General features: G+C 42.4%; 2 protein-coding genes across 2 annotated transcripts; both read right to left on the bottom strand.

The window, feature by feature from the left end:
- Positions 1-926: 926 nt before the first annotated feature.
- LOC147798876 (uncharacterized) lies at positions 927-4,411 on the bottom strand. The gene has a single exon (XM_087138222.1). It carries the CDS (start codon positions 3,758-3,760, stop codon positions 2,228-2,230), a length of 1,533 nt encoding a protein of 510 aa, XP_086994348.1. The 5' UTR covers positions 3,761-4,411; the 3' UTR covers positions 927-2,227.
- Positions 4,412-6,310: 1,899 nt separating this feature from the next.
- LOC147798877 (uncharacterized) lies at positions 6,311-17,111 on the bottom strand. The gene is made up of 10 exons (XM_087138482.1): positions 17,024-17,111; positions 16,155-16,412; positions 15,055-15,129; positions 13,711-13,947; positions 12,951-13,014; positions 12,550-12,770; positions 12,037-12,229; positions 11,448-11,532; positions 10,301-10,434; positions 6,311-9,545 (listed from the first exon to the last, which is right to left on the bottom strand). Exons 1-10 carry the CDS (start codon positions 17,081-17,083, stop codon positions 9,427-9,429), a joined length of 1,446 nt encoding a protein of 481 aa, XP_086994608.1. The 5' UTR covers positions 17,084-17,111; the 3' UTR covers positions 6,311-9,426.
- Positions 17,112-17,400: the final 289 nt, after the last annotated feature.

The following is a 17,400-nucleotide window of genomic DNA, read 5'->3' on the forward strand; positions in this document are numbered from 1 at the left end:
ACTACATGTGCTCCCTTATTGAACACTGCTGTCAACATTGCCGACTTTCATCCCTATGGTATACAACTGTCTACAGGCTATCCCAGCTTAATTAACCCTAACCCTCCTCAATCCTCCAAAATCATTCGGGTGGTTTTTGGAGGATTGAGGAGGGTCCCTAATAAAAAGAGCCTTGGGGTTAGGGTTAAGGTTGAGTCTTAAATTGTACCGGTTTATGATCAGAGGCTGCGACCCGTAGATGTCTCTGTCCGTGCTACGGTACTTCTGTCAATACGAACAATAGGAAGCTTATAAACAGAACATTCAATGTGACCAGATACATTTTGCAAGTTCACATGCGCACCTGTATTTGCCAATCTTTTGAATGCGTGATAATATGATACTCTAATAATTGTGCGATCAATTTCTAGGATGTTACTGCTATCGGTACAACACCGGAATAACAGGAACCAATGACGTGGAAATTAACATGTATAATTCAGCATACTTCCAATCAATTGCACTTGGCAGAATCCACATCCAAATACATTATACCAACATACTCTGCAAGGCACGTTTCCTTGAAGGGCATGTTGGATTGTACATGTACCTCGATCATTATATATTGACTGACATCCCCAAGTCCCATGTGAGAAGCCTTGCTTAAGCATATTTCAGTATTCCTTAGCCATGGTATCCACAGACTTTTTATTTGTTTAAATGAGCGAGGCAATATTTCACGAGGTGTACCCTAAAAAGCCGAATGGAGGAACCTATATCTCCCTCAGGCTGCACATTAACGCGGGTTTACAGGGAGCCTGGAAGTAGAGTCACGCGGCAAACTTCCTGAACCCTCGTGCGGCCCGACTACGAGGATTTTGTGGAGCTGTTCCGTCACGTTTATAGTTTTTTTTAAGAATGATTCTTGACTGAAACCACCCCACGAAACACTTACATCGGAATTTTTGTCTGTGTGCTTCAGGTGATGTCGCTGAAACGGTAGTAGAGATGGATGCCGGTAACAAAACAAATTTCATTCATGACCTTTCACTTCCAGCAAAACTCTCTGGGGATAGGCCTACACCATGTACTTTCCTATGGGAAACGGTTTTATTGCCAGTCTTGAGGGGAGACCAGTCTTTACGCGTTGTTTAAGCTTCCCTTGGTGAAATGCCGGACTTTACTTTCCTCTGAAAAAAATTCTACAGACATTATTCAAACAGTTTCCCTGGTGTGGCGTGTCAGAGAAATCACGACCTGACACAGTTCTCGCAAGCAAAAGTTAGAGTAGATTTATTAATCTTTCGTAAATGCTAATTATTCCTCACAGTTAATTTCCAAAAAAACTGTTTTGAACTTGTTTTGTTCTGTTTTCATTTTATTATTTTACCAAAAAGACTACCATAAATTATAATTTTGTAACTTTTCATCTGCGTATACAAGAACACCGAGTTACAATGGTAGTCATTTATTTTAGATTTTCGGAAGTGAGAGGTCAATTTTGGGCAGATTAATAATTCTCTTTCAAGTTAATTAAGCAATTTTTAAATTTCCAGACATTAATATGATAATATCTTACAAGTTAATTTCTGAAAGTGGTTTTGAGAAGTAAATGAAACAAACTGCAAAGTGTAATATTTTGCACCTATCCAAGGGTTCGAGAAGTGCGTCATATCAGGCGTCAACTTTCTGGTTCTGTTGGCGTGAGGTTTACCAGGAAGTCTCGCCAACCAATTACTAAAGAGCTGCTTCTTGGTTCATTTTCACTAATATTTTGGAAGTTCTTCTACAACGTGAACAAATAATCCAATAACGTGCAGTAACTTTTTATGGTGTAAAAGATTTAAACAACTTCACGCAATTCAATTGAGTTTTCCCTCTGTAAGCTCTTCAATGGCCGCTGATGGCTATCATTCCAAAAATAACAAAAATGGAATGCTCTGTCTTCTCCAAATATAATGAAAACCATACTTTTTGCGACGTAATGGATACCGATTAAATCTCACACCACCATTGAAACGGCTTACACAGGCCGCCGACGCGTTCGGACATATATAGCAAGATTTGCCGACGATTACTTTGTCCTTTTGGTCAACATCATCGCAAGGGATGTCATTCAATTGACACATCTGTTCTCCACTGCAGACAGGTCCCAGGTTGAAGGAGCGGCATCGAAACTCACCCCGACACGCCGAAGCACAGGCAACGATGCCCTTAGAGGTGAATAATTCTGTTACGACGTGACTGGTCAAGCATGGAGATGGAGACGGTTATCTGCATCAATCTTCGCGCAGAACATCGGCGAAGTATTGAACTTACTGACGCCAACTGCACCAAAAGAAGACCTGGCGATCCCCGTTACCACTGGATCGATCGAGCCGACGGACTCTGAATTGGTTGTAAAGTCGGCATCGACTGATTTGACAGACGGTTGAGCCCCGCTGTTGACTGCGTTTGGAGTAGGCCTTGACATGGCATCGACTGGATTGGTGGTAAACTTAGTGCTGACTGGTTTGAAAGTAGACTCAATATCGTCTGATGTGACAATTGATTTGGTATCGATGGAGTTGACAGTAGGTTTTACACTGACTGTGTTCATAGAAGTGTCGACCGGCAAACCATTTGATATGATATCAAATGGTTTTCCGGTAGACTCAGTATCGAATGTGTTGACGGTGGACTCGGTATCGACGTCTTTGACCGTAGACTCAGTATCGGCTGCTTTGACGGTAAAGTCGGCATCGAGTGGTTTGATGGTAGAGTCGGCATCGACTTGGCTGACAGTAGACTGGGCATCGACTGGGTTGACGGTAGAGTCGGCATTGAGTGGTTCGACGGCAGACTGGGCATCGACTGGGTTGACGGTAGAGTCGGCATTGAGTGGTTCGACGGCAGACTGGGCATCGACTGGGTTGACGGTAGAGTCGGCATTGAGTGATTTGACGGTAGACTGGGAATCAACCTGATCGGCATCGACTTGTTTGACAGTAGTCTCAGTATCGACTCGGACTTGTTTGACAGTAGACTCAGTATCGACTGGTTTGACAGTAGACTCGGTATCGACTGGTTTGACTGTAGACTCGGCATCCTCTGGGTTGAAGGTAGTCTCGGCATCGATCGAGTTGACTGAGGACTCAGTGCCGAATGAATTGTCAAAAGACTCGGCACTGACGGGCAGGACAGTAGGCTGGGTATGCGTATCGCCTGAGCTGACAGGGGTATCGATACTAACTGGTTCGACAGTGGGTTCAGTATCAGGCAGAGCATATACTGAAGTGCCAGTGGACTCAGCAATAACTGGTAAGGTGGTAGCAGTACTGTTTGGATTGATCGTATGTTTCGGAGATAATCGGACCTCACAAACAGTGTACATCTTGTAAGTGCACAAGTAACAATGCGTGTACCTGTAGTAATATCCTGTGTACCGGCATGCGCAATAACAATTTGTAGGAAAGATGGAGTATATCGGTACGTCTTTGCACGGAGTACCATCGGAATTAATCCATACACCCGATGTTGAAGTCTTGTAACAATCGATCCAGATGAAAGCATTCCTCCCAAACTGGCTCAAGACCAAGGTTTGCAAGAACTCAAACTCGCTTTGAGTGCTGGGTGATGTCAAGTCACCTCCCATGTCAGAGCATCTCTTTGCGGCATTTTTCCAACTTGCTTTTTCTCTCAACGCGCAGTACCCTGTACCATTGAACCACGCCAATTCGGGACAGAATGCCTCTGCTCCGACACCGATGAGGACAACCACAACTGCAGTCGCTGCTTTCATCTCGCTTCCTTTGACGCATAAGTCGAGCTTCAAAATGCCGAAAGGGGGTTCGGGGACTACTCTTCTTCTTAAACACTTTGTATTATTCAAAGGAATATGGTTAATGATGCAGCCAGTTCCGGCGAAGTAATCCACGAACCTCAAACTGCAGTTCACGCCGAAGATGTTTCATAGAGTCAGGATATTTATTGGTTACCGGTACGGTCTCCGTCGGGAGTGGTCTGGTCGTCGGTTCATCATATTCCTGAGGAGACCGAATAGCCCGAGATGGCATGCAGTTCACTTCTGTCGGTTCATGTATAACCAGAGTTTACAAGTTTCCATGGCATCCATCAAAATACGTCAGTGATTGGTCTGTGAAATCCATTGCTAAGTGATAAATTATCATGTGTAATGAACTGAGATCATGACACTATAGCATCAGAGAGAAACGCGCTTAATTTAAGCAATAAAATAATATGAATCTTCCGCCAAAGTCAAGGTTTCATCACAGTCAATTAAGTTGATTATGCTAAGGTTGGTAATTACTGTGGCTGACGGCTTAACTCCTAAAATGCGACACAACACTCATCCACCAGCAATTACCTAGGTTTTCATCAAGTTGAATTCGCTGAAAAGGGTTGACTGGCATGCCAAGGACAATCCGACTGGCGCTGTAATTGTTGTTAAAGCCCCGTTGCATTTAAAACTATGACGCCACGAGGACTTCGCTACGGCGGGCGGCTTGCAATCGTTTCCAGTGTCTTGTAATCAGCACAGGTTTACCGACCAGACTCCCAAGGCACGCCGTTCGCTTCGCAATCCACGCTGAACATCAGTTCGCTCAACTAACGCCACAGCTGTACTCCAAACCTACAAGGTCAGAATCGCCTGATCAGTATGGGAAAAGCCTTTCATTTCTCAACTTACCTAATAACACAGCAGACTCATTACACACGAAGCAACTTGAAGCAACAGGCCTACATTGTACTAAACACAAAATATCTCACACAGTTTAGTGGACAGGTGTAACAGAGAACACCAAACCTTATCTCCGATTGCGTCTATTTTTGTAACCGTACAGAAATGTCGAAAAACGCATAGACCTTCATTGATGTTTTGCCAACCAGCTTTACACCTCTTCGATTTGAAACTACGGTTACCGAAATTGCTAGGCCTACACACAACCATCGTAGAACATGCAAACTGCGTCGAGAATTAATCAGCAAATAAACATAACGAAAAGACAATCTCAGTAAGGTATCAAAGTCTTGGGTCGCGGATGGATCGAAGATGTTTTCTGAAAACGACAATCCAAGTTTTTCATACACAAAAGTATCCTCAACCGAGGTAATACTATCGTTTCTAAAATGCTGGCACTTAATGGAATCCGTAGCCCTGAAGTCGAGTGGGTTGTCGGATTCGGCACCGACAAATGATTGGGTATCAACTGCGTGCACAGTAAACACGGTGGCGACTGGGGTGTCAGTAGACAGGGCATCGACCGGGTTGTCGGTAAATAAGGCATCATCTTGGTTGTTAGCAGACGGGACATGGACTTGGTTGTCAGTTAACAAGGCATCGACTGCGTTGTCAGTAGACAGGACATGCACTGGGCTGTCAGTAGACAGGACAGCACTGGAGTTGTCGGTATACTGGGCGTTGACATGTAGACAGGGCACCTATTGGGTTGGCAGCAGACAGGGCACCAATTGGGTTGACAGCAGACAGAGCATCTACCGCGTTGGTAGTAGACAGGGCACCGATTGGGTTGACAGTAGACAGGGCATCGACCGGGTTGCCAGCAGACAGAGCGTCCACCGCGTTGGTAGTAGACTGGGCACCGATTGGGTTGACAGTAGACTAGGGCATCAACTGAGTTGTTGTAGACAGGGAGTTGACTGGGTTGTCAGAAGATAAGGCACTGACTGGGTAAGAGTAGACAGGACGTTGTCATGAGTAGCCTTCGGGGGATGTCAACTGGGTTATCAGTAGACGCAGCATCGATCGTGTTGACAGTAGACTTCGAAGTTGATGGGAACTCACAAATAGCGTGTCGATTATAATCACACTGGCTGTCATACATGCCACTGAAGTTCGACCCACCGTCAAAATATTACAGTGGCTAACATTACCCTGAGGAAAGCCAATAATATGCCGGCGATCTTCCCCACAGGGCGATGCTGACATATTGAAACAGCCAATAGAGTTTAGAGTTGTCATCAAAGAAATATCAAATTTTGGGTAGTTCGGTTAAGACCTTATATCTATCATCTTTTGTTGATCAGACTGGACTCATCACGGGTTGCAGTACTATTGGTGCCAAAAAGCTGTCTACTATTATCAGTCGCGTATAAAAGCGAATTGAATAAATCTCAACCCCGCGCAATACAGACAATTCACAATAGTTTGCAACACGTTGGCCAATCATGACGTGCAAAATCTGTCGACTCAATGCGCGTCGGAAAGGTCGACAGATTTCGCGTGTCGTGATTAGCCAACGCGTTGCAAACTCTTGGAAGCGCACCCGTATTAAACTACAAACTGAAAATAAAGCGCTATTGAATACAATTACATTGGTTTGACTTTAATATCGAGGTCTCTGTCTCAGTCTTGTCCCTGTCTAACGAGTTGCACGACTGACGGGGAGCGTTCAGTTGACATCAGAATTGTTGGTTTTCCCGAAAAATGCCGCAATAGGTTTGATATGAATAAACACCATAGAAGGAAATACAGTCTCTATTTTTTTCTGGTGTGCAAAATGGTCGTTAGATGTTACTTGTAATCACGGAGCCTTGTGGTTGTTTCCATAAGGTTCTCCAGGGAGCGAGTATAAAAATGTTGCCTTAGGGGTGCAGGCACCTGACTCACAGTAGACGTACGCGTAACAAATAACAGGCAATTATGTGTCACTGACCAACGAAATCAAACGTTTTCGTTTTCCATTTCGGTTTCCAAAATATAGGACGGATGCATTTAATAGGGCTTTCTCCAAGCAAAAGCTAACACTAACATGTTGGTACACATATTTTAACTGAAAAAAGTGCCCAAAAGACTAAAATGGTGGATATAAAATGGGGCAACTTGAAAATAAGTTACTGCGTAATTCATTTTGAGTGCATTCTGTTTGGCATGGACAATACAGTGTGTCCTCCTAAAATGGTGCGAACAAAATAAAGCCCATTTTAAACATAAAATGTCAACCTACCGATGTTTATAAATTATACGGTTTTAAAGACGACAATCTTGGCTTGATGATGCTTTCTATTTCAACTATATTAACTTTTGTTGCTCCAGAGATGCATCGCAGTAAATACAGCAATTTAGTCTGATCACATAAACTAATGGCGCTTGTATTCAAATTTGACAGCACTGTGTGCTAAAACGTGCGGACCAGCAAACCCTTTTTTTTACTGAGAAGTTAAAAGAAAAATTCAAACTCAGTTTTGAATATGAACAGCATTAGCCAGCTTATTTTGGGGACACACTCTATATCCCATCGGATTGCATGAAACTCAGAAACACGCGAAAGATGTCTGACCAATTCACACATATATTTTGCTTCACATTAATGCATTACATTACTGTTTTCCCTCTTGCTATTTACCCAACAGTTTTGAAAGCCGTGTTGTGCCCACCTTTTCTCAAATTAAAGGTCAAAATATCTCCTGCTCTCTTAAATATGCAAATTAGTTGACGATTTCAATGTCTTACATTTTTATGACTGACTTACATGAAACCGTACTTGCCATGTCTGCCACACCACAAGTCAGGCTCAAACATATCCCATATATACACACACTGAAAAATGCCATCATTCCAAAAACAAAAAAAATATCAAGAATACCAGACGGATGCTTCTGATACAAATTTACAATTGCATCAATGTTTATATACATGTTCATTCATTTCAAATAAACAAAAGTGGTCTGTGCTCTGCTTTCCTGCAAAAGATTCTTCATATGTTCAGTATGTTTTAATGTTAAAATATAGTACTGTACAGGTATTAACAAGGATTTGAACACTGAGGGATCTTCTTGTGTGTGTATCCAATGGGAAATGATATCCCCAAACCTTGGCAACTTTAAAAACCAGCGTAATAAGGCACCCATTTGTACACAAAATTAAATTCAGGGTTTATGAATGTCATATCAGGATTTACCACATCGTGATTAAGCACCAGTGTACCATAAGCTCTGCATTGGTCTAGGCAAGGTTCCCACAGAAATCTGAAATCCAAATTCCATGAGTTTTCCAAGACTCAAATATGACAATTTACAAAGCATTTATTGCCATTTTGATGACAAATGCTGTTTGAAGTGGAAGACTGCCATAGTGTGATTGACAAGGATTGCCTGCAAATTTATCAATATGACATAAGTGACCCATCAAAAGTAACCCTTGCATGATCTTGAGTTTCATGACTTTTCTTCTCTGTTATCAGGATTCCAGGGCAGCCCAATTTTTCCATGAATTTGTAGAACATATTTTTCCCAGGATTTTTTCAGGATATCCACGACCGTTGAAACCCTGTCTGGGTACTCTTATCACTTTCACGGTGCTGGCTTGCACTGGACTGGAGAGCCTTGTACATCATGTTGATGCCAAGCAGTACTAAGGTATGTCAGCTAGATTAAAGCTCCCTCAAACAGAAAATTCCCGCAAAGATGCCCCAAATTTCAAGAACCTTTGCTTTACTTTAGCATAGGTGTTTTTTACAATACACTAGGATTTCTGCAGGCCCTCTGGGTTTTCGCAGGCCCTCATCAAAGTGACTGCCATGTTTACTAGACAATCTGTCCCTGGATCTGGCCTGCTGTGATTGGAATACGGGTAATCCCAGAAATTAGGGGTCCAAAAGTGTGACATTTTTGTGTCCCTGTTACATCTGACTTTTGTTAGTTGACATGGAAATATCACTGAAATTGATTTCCAACTATTACTATTTGTTTGGCAGGTAATTTGCATTAATTCATCACTCTTGGAAATTACAAAATGTGTTCTGAACGTACAAAATCATAGGTCAGATATGACAGGGGCACGAATAAAAAATGGAGCCCTAATTTCTGGATATTACTCATACACATTCTAAATGTTCTGCTTCAATAGTCAGCACACTGCAAAAAAGTACACACCAACAAAAGAAAGTCTGCTTAGGTGGCAGAGTAAAGTCAAGATCAGGTTGAACTTGACACAGCTACGAAAGGAGGAACAGCTGAAAAGTTGCATTGGGGCATTTTCACTGATGTTGAGATTTCTGAAATCTGTTAGGCTGCTGAGCTTTTAAAAAAGTATTTTTCCCCCTCAAAACCCCAAATCAAATTCTTATTTCTTGTTTTGGACATTTCAAGCGGGCCAATGTAAATTTTAACAACTTCACTTTTGAACAGCCTATTTCAAAAACTAAAAGAGCACTTGAGATGATAAGGTAAACATTTTACTTATAATGCAGTAACTCCATACTGACTTCTTAAGCAAATGTGACTGATTTTGTCATAGGCCCGCCCCTTGTCAAATTTTCAGTCAGTGAACATTTACACCAAACGAAGGCACCTTGGAAGTCCAGTTCGGGCTGAGATCATTTTTCGGTTTATTTTCAAAGTGACAAGGACCACAATATACACAGATCCTCCAGAGATGGAAAGTTTCGACCGGGGTCTGCCGTCACCAGGGACCTGTGTCGCAATTTATTCTGGGCCAACATTGTCGTAATCAACTTCAGCTGATGCTGCCTTCAACGCCGCCACACATTCCACAGACACATTCATGGTCCCGATCAAAATGGACTCTTCCTTGGCATAATGAACTGGAACAGGGAGAAAAAAAGAATCTCAAAATCCGAAGCTTAGGGTGTTAATTTATGGGTAGTGTACAAACTGGATACCCTATACAATAAAACACAAGTACCCAGGCACCCGCACCAGGAACTCATTCCAAAATTCAGGGCAAAAGAAAGAAAGAAATTTAAAAAAATAAAAATGGGTAAAGGGAACAGAACCTTTGAAAAGTGTCTTTCCCAAAATACTCCTTAACCCTAACCCCCTAGGGACCATTGAAATCCTGCATAATCTCGTTGAGTTCAGCATGGTTAGGGTGAACCCTAACCCCCTAGGGACCATTGAAATCCTGCATAACCTTGTTGGGTTCAGCATGGTTAGGGTGAACCCTAACCCCCTAGGGACCATTGAAATCCTGCATAACCTTGTTGGGTTCAGCATGGTTAGGGTGAACCCTAACCCCCTAGGGACCATTGAAATCCTGCATAACCTTGTTGGGTTCAGCATGGTTAGGGTGAACCCTAACCCTCTTCGGACCGTTGAAATCCTGCATAACCTTGTTGGGTTCAGCATGGTTAGGGTGAACCCTAACCCCCTAGGGACCATTGAAATCCTGCATAACCTTGTTAAGTTCAGCATGGTTAGGGTGAACCCTAACCCCCTAGGAACTATTGAAATCCTGCATAACCTTGTTGGGTTCAGCATGGTTAGGGGTTAACCATCACACTGAATTATTTCAAGTACAATTTTTTATTTGGTGACGTAAGGAAATGTGTCCACTCACTGTCCACATCTTGTTCAATCATGTCCTTATCATTTTGAAGCAGTTCTCGGACGTCCACATACGCATAGCCCACGTCCTCACACTCCAGGTCCTGGCTCTCTTCCAGGGGCTCACTCACAAGAGTGAATCGGATTCTGGAAATGATTGTGCAAGTCACTGTTAAATTGCTTTGTTTTAATACCCTATGCAGTTGTGGGCATTTCCTTTCTGAAATTTCCCACAGATCTGTGTAAGTTTCATCACAGCAATAACAATTAACAAAAACTCAACATGTTGTAAGTATAGCTGGGAGGTGTGGGAAAAGGTTATCCTAAGTCGTCCCTTAAAATACTGACGTCGTGATTCCGACTAGCAGAGTGCTTATGACCAAGCCTGACAACATGAGTTAAACAGTCGATTCTCGTTGTTACGAAATCCACGGGACCAAGTAGAAATGTTCGTTGTATCTGAAATTTGTTATAGGTGGAATGCAGTACAACGGCTTTGGTGCATTGTTGTACAATGCCACGTACATGTTCATGTACATGCATATGCACGTGTATGCATGTATGTGCATACACGTGAACGCGTAGTTGATGTTATATATAAAAAAAATCTTAGTTACAATGATTCAAATATACATGTATTGTGATGTGTTTAGAATGACAAAATTCACTGTCATTTGAAAACATGTTTAATTTGCATGAGAGATTTAAAAAAGCAAATACAGGTAACAGGAATTTCGTACAATGCGATTTTGCTGCAACAGATTTTTTTCCCCATAGAAATGTGCACGTTTTCATCGAGACCACAGACACGCGGAATTTCGTAATAACGAGAGTCGACTGTAGTCACCAGAGCCACTTTAGAGGTTAAGGGCTTTCCAAAGAATCCTGTACTATGTTGATCAAAAGGAACTCTCCACATTTCTCAAGCACATAGCGTCCATTTTCAACAGGATGCCAAACCGAGTGCTACAATAAAGGAAAGAGCACAGGTTGCACCTCCTGATACAAACTAACACCAAATTTATAGCAAAAATATGGCTCAAAGGCTCATTTTTACAATATCCTTGTTTTACAGAAAAGGGGTCATGGGTCAATGCAGTGGCCTCGACCACTACTACAGGATTGAGGGGGGGCTCAGGTTTTGGTCCAGATGTACTTACTTTCCTTGTGTGACGTCATCCGGGTGCAGCATGCTGACCAGGTAGTCCCTTTGAAGTTTGTTGTTCTCAGCATCCACATGAAACACTGAAAATGAAAGAGATATCAGTAGATCTACCTTCTCAAAGAACCCGATTTCACATTGAGAACTTAGATTCAGAGTTGATAAAACTAAGAAAAACAAACCATCCTAAATAACAACTGTTACCATGTTATGTCAAGGTAAATAATTTTATACTTGACTGGTTAACCAGATTACTTCAGTTTCCTGTTTTGAAAAAAGCAAAATCAAAAATTAAAAAGTTCACAACAAAAAGTGTTCACTTACCAAGAGATGTTCAATGCCTACTAAACTTTTCAATGCTGCCAAATTTTGGGGTCAAATATTTGCTCATGTAAAATAAAAAAATCCTGTGCACAGAAAAATGACCGAAGTGTAACAAATATATTTACTTCTTTGGATGGAAATGTGAAGCAATCTTCCGTTAGAAAAGAGAATTCAAAAGGAAGCCCCCCCAAAAAAAGCGGTGAAATAGTGAAATAGTTTGCTTGAAGACTGAGCGCAAGGACGTTGATGGTGAACAACCCTACCTTTCTTGAAGTTGTAGACAAGATTGTGATATGCCTTGGGTTTGGGCAATGAGAACGGCGTTTCGGTCTCCTCTCCGGACAAGCCCAGGAAGCGGTACTCAACGTACAGTCTCTGGATGTTAGCATCATCGATCACTGCCGTGTCTGGTTCCAGACTCAAGTGGAATATGGTCACCGACACCGTGTTCTCACTCTGGCAGTTCAAATACACAACACGACTCTACATCAGGTTTACTTATCTAGCACACAGGAATCCAAACTAAGTACAAACTGAAGCCAAGTTTCACTGTTTTACAAACAGAATGGGGTTGGTACTTTCCACTCAGACAAACACCAGTGTGTAAGACGCTTGACTCAAGCCAACCTTTGCACTCCAAAAACCAATGAAAAATACTTACATTACTGAGTTCTAGCTATCTCTCTGGTGAGAGTATAAACCTTTGAAATTCTTTCTTTGAAATGAGGAGATCTGAATCGGCGTCTGCAGAGCAATGCCACAGGTTCTTGACTCACCGCAGCTGCCGACACGGGTCTGTTCATGGCCGGAGACATGACCACCAGAGCCTCGCTGTCACTGGACACGCCTCCATCCTCCAGCTCCCCTTCCATCATCTCCTGCCCGGCATCCCCAGCCCCTACCTCCTCCCTCTCTTCCTCCTCTGACTCCTCCTCTTCCTCGATGGGTTCTGGAATATCCATCTCTTCTGCAATGGAGTCTTCATCATAGTCATCGTCTGACGGACAAAAGTGGGGAAATTGGCAAAAAATCGGAGGTTTGTGAGAAAGTATTACCTTGGTTTGAATTAATACTTTACAGGATTTGGAAGAAAAACCGCAAGAATGCGTAACAGAACTCAGGAACTTTTTCTAGGGTCAAAAAATGGGTGCATAATTTCAGATAGGATTCATCTTACCCCCTGCCCCTGGAGCGGACGTGTCTCCAAACATGGTGTCGTCAAACTGCTCCGTCTTTCCAATCTGACAAACAAAATAAAATCCACATTGGTATGCACAATTTCAAATCCTGCAACTCCCTGTGACTGCTCCTCCTCTGACTAGAGAACACATTTGGTTATCTTTAATGTCAGAGGCGACTGCATTTGAACCAGATAAATTTCTAGCTGGGCCACTGTACGGCAATCAGTCCCCACTGCACATCCATTAATTAACCCTCCATTAATTAATAAAGGTCAGTGCATGGTGCACCAACCATGGAAAAAACTGACAAGAAAAAAGCCAGTCTGTAACTGGAAATGTTTTTACAGCATCAGAGTATTTTCAGAAATGTACAGGTTTGGGGTATGTAGGGAAAATACTGGATTGAAATTCGGGCTATACTTCACAAATGACATTGTTTTAGGCTCGTGTTACACAAACCGTGGACTCAATGATGAAACTGACACAATTAACCTGACTTTATGAAAAGAACAATGCTGGCTAACACATGCGAATCGAGGAGTTTACATGAAGTGGAAAAAAGACTAAATTTCATAAGATTTCAAATTTCACATGAAACCATCAAATGTTCGTTTAAAAATGGAATGAACTGCAGTCAGATGGGGTGTGATAACACAGAATGCAATCCAATGGGATGGGATGGAATGCGATAGGTAGGACTACGTCAGGTCAGGTCAGGTCAATTCAGAAATCAAAGTGTCACTGCCGGTGACATACCTTTTCCTCTTCTTGTCCAAACTCCTCTCTCATCTCCTGGGCAACCAGGTCGTTCACGTCTTCCGCCGAATTATCCACCTGCTCTTGTCTCTTGGACAACCCCTCCAGCTCACGCTCTACGTCATCCAGCACGGCGTCCTCTTCGCTGTCGAAGGGGCTCTCCTGGGCCGACGGGCCGGCAGCCTGACCGTCGACCTCCAGAGTCTGAGTGACACCCAGGATGGGGTTGGCCGGGTTCTGTCAGGTGGAATAATTGAGACCCTTGAGACCCTGATGCATGGTCTAGTTCGCTCCAAGATGTCTTGCTCAGAAATTCATCCTTTTCTCAGTCGGCATACACTTTGTACACAATGACCCCTTGGTGATACAAGCAGGGGATACTAACGATGTAGTGAACCTTCTTGGAATGCAAGATGTTGAAAGGTAACAATAGCACATGCCAAGCTATATACAAACTACGCCTTGAACATTTTTCATTTCAACAACTCCGATAACCATTCTTCTCAACTTTGTGAAGAAAAGAAACTTCCCTATCGTACATATATTCCCTTTAACCTCCTTTGAAGCACTAAAATGCAGAAATGTAAACATTCTTGTTTTTATACTTTCACAAATTTCCATACTCATGAGCCAAACTATCGGTCATCCACAGCAGAGCAGTAGTGTCTCCATAGCTTTGCGCACAAGTTTATACCACATGTTTCTTGGCCTTAAGTCCTCTTTTCACTTCTTTATTACGTTATGCAGCTTGTTTTGGACAACAGTAATTGCAAACATTTCCTCCAAACTTTGCAGATGGGTAATCTTGAAGGATAAATCTTGCACTTTTTCTTCTGCTTTTTTTGACAAGGGATGCCTTGCACGACAGAAGTACAATAACAACCTTGAAAACAGACTGAAGAAAGGATTTCCTAAGAATAAAACACCACCACCTTCTTGCCACTTCCACTAAAAAAGAAATACTTGAATCTTGTTCGTATGGCTGTAACATATAGTAACATGCATGAAAATAAGTGATGCTGAAGTTTCACGGTATACACTCATTTTCTTTAAATAATCTTGAGTGATAAAAAAAGGAAGGAGAAGCTGTTCAATGTTTACTTGTGAATTATGTCCACATTGTGCACGATATTCAAACAGTGATTTATCCAAAATGAATACAGAAAAAAACGTGAAAAACAAAATTTGCTAGAGAGAAATAGACCTCATGACCAATTTTCCTGGGACCTGGTCAAAAGCAGGAACGATGTTTTGATCGTATCTCTTTTTCTGACTGTCTGAACACCGCGGACTCTGCAGTCATCACATTCCTTTTGTTTTCTGACGTTCTGCGTCAATGTTTACCTCTTGTGGTGGCGGTGTGACAGCAATGACGGGATTCTTGGTGGATTCAGCGGAGGACTTCCTTGGCATAGGCTCCTGCCATAGTGACAAATAACAGAACATTTTAAGAGCTACTGTCAATTTAAGCTGTCAGGAGAATTAACGAAACAAACCACGCAATAGGATTTTTATGACTAAATACATGTAGCACAGCTTTCTTTACATGTTATGATAACTTTCCACCTACTTTGCCGAAGCAAAAGGGAGAAATCTTTAGATTATCGATAGAATGCTAATGAAGATTTCTATATTCATGAGCCAAAACTTGATGTCATTCAAGGCAGAACAGGACTGTCTCCACAATATCTCTGTACATATGGCTGTACAATATACATAGGACTGACTGCACAAGATGTGTGTCCACACTTCGCTACATTCCTTGGGGTATACATTCCACTTTATACTTGGTTTTAATGTTAAGCAGTTTGCTTTGACACTGTTTCTTCAAAACACTGTTGGTGGGTGATATTTTAAGGATTTTTGTTTATACTGTTCTTATGCTCTTTTGCCAAGGAGTGCCTTGTATGACAACATCAAGATGACGCCCGTGTGCAGATGTTGATGTCAGTATTTTGTAAGAATTGAAACTCCTTTCACTTCCAATGAATGCAAGTATGTAGATCTTGATTGTATTGTCGTAACACATAGTAACATGTATGAAAAGAAGTTAAGGCAGATATCCACTGCATGTTTCCTTTAATGCGGGTGTAGCCTCGCACTTAGAGTTTATGAAACCATGTAATGGGGTCGGAGGTTCGAATCCAGCTGCTGGTTACATCTTGTGACCTTGGGCAAGTCACTTTACCCCCCCTACATTCCTCTAACTACACAGAAGTATATATGGGTACCTGTTGGGGCCGAGCCTGAATGCGTCCCGATAATGGATTCAAAATTGGTTAGGTGCCATGATAAACAGGTCAATAATCATAGCACTGATTGATAAATACTATATATCTGACTATAACAAACACAATCATGAAAAGAGCTCATTGTCACATTTTGGTGTCCTCTCGCTTTGCAAATAAATCTTAGCATTTCACGCTTAAAGATTCAAATTTTACCAAAGGCTGTGATGTTGTCCTCGGTCGAGGCAGGGGCCGAGATTTCTCTCCCCCCCTTTCACCCGCGTCCGCTTCGGTCGGCTGGCTGCCAGACCGCGGCCTAGGCATGGCAGGTGTGGAGGCCGCCAGCGGTTGTGGCTGCCTCGATGGGGTGGCCTCGGGTGCGGCTTGAGCGGAGACCGGCTTGATCGGGGGACGGTGCGCGACAACGGGTTCTGGCTTGGATGGGGTAGTTGGTGCAATGGGTGGTTTAGAAGCCTGAAATTGACATGTTATGAAGTTGGTCAACTCTTAACAGCAGTCTCCATGACAAAATCCAGTACATAAACCCACAGCCTCCTCTCCAGCATGACTGATTTTGAGACTACTGTTTTTGTGAAACTCCACTGGTTAATATTGTTCACACCAATCCCACCAATGAAACTTGGGACTAACCAGTTTCACTATACAATGATGGCCCACAATATTCATTTGGTTTTGCGTCGGGGATATAAATCTTATGCAAGGTTTTCCCTTACAATGACGTATGTTAATTCACATTATATTCTCAGTGTTGTCCGAGTTGCGAACACAAATCACTAGCTTTCTCAGGTGGGATTTGAACCCACAATTTTGTTCTTACTACGATGTCTGCACTGGTAAACAGAAGTTGTGGGTTCGGATCCCACCCGAGAAAGCTTGTGATTTTTTTCGCAACTCAGACCACACCAAGAATACAGTGTGCATATATATGGCAGTTACAGGGCAAAACCTTGCATAAAATACTGGCCTACAATTGATGGCAGCCTTTTCTTACATAGTCAGTCTCTCAGTTGATTTTACAAGCGCAGAGTATATTTCTGAATGGTGGATACAGAAGTCAGGGTTACCTTTGGTTTGCCTGAGGTCATCTTGGGCGCAAAGTACGTCGAGTGCCATTTCAGCACCATGTCTATGGTGCCGTACACTTTGCCGTCGCTCTGTGGATATGAAACCATACAACCTAATTTGAAGTATTTGAAACTGAAGCAAAAATGAAGAAAATCAGAGAATAATGCCACAAAACAAGAAGTTTTCCCTTAGATGTACTGCCTAAGAGGAAGACAGAAATGAAAAAAAACATACAGTGGAACGTCACTATACCCAACACCGCTATACCGAACATTCGGCTGTACCGAACATCGTCCTTGGCTCCTAATAATTTGTGCAGAGAGCCTACCGAACACTATTCAGTTGCTGTTTGCAATTCCCGAACGTCAACATGATA

The sequence above is a fragment of the Acanthaster planci genome, linkage group LG06 (assembly GCF_054643075.1).
Source record: "Acanthaster planci isolate LZ-2023a linkage group LG06, COTS_SCS, whole genome shotgun sequence".
Classification (NCBI taxonomy): domain Eukaryota; kingdom Metazoa; phylum Echinodermata; class Asteroidea; order Valvatida; family Acanthasteridae; genus Acanthaster; species Acanthaster planci.

Coding starts and splice junctions, on each gene's coding strand:
- LOC147798876 (XM_087138222.1), bottom strand. CDS start 3,760: ATGAAAGCAGCGACTGCAGTTGTGGTTGTCCTCATCGGTGTCGGAGCA.
- LOC147798877 (XM_087138482.1), bottom strand. CDS start 17,083: ATGGTGCTGAAATGGCACTCGACGTACTTTGCGCCCAAGATGACCTCA. Junction 15,130..16,154: donor GGACAACATCACAGCCTTTG/GTAAAATTTGAA, acceptor TCACTATGGCAG/GAGCCTATGCCAAGGAAGTC. Junction 12,230..12,549: donor GACCCGTGTCGGCAGCTGCG/GTGAGTCAAGAA, acceptor TTGAACTGCCAG/AGTGAGAACACGGTGTCGGT.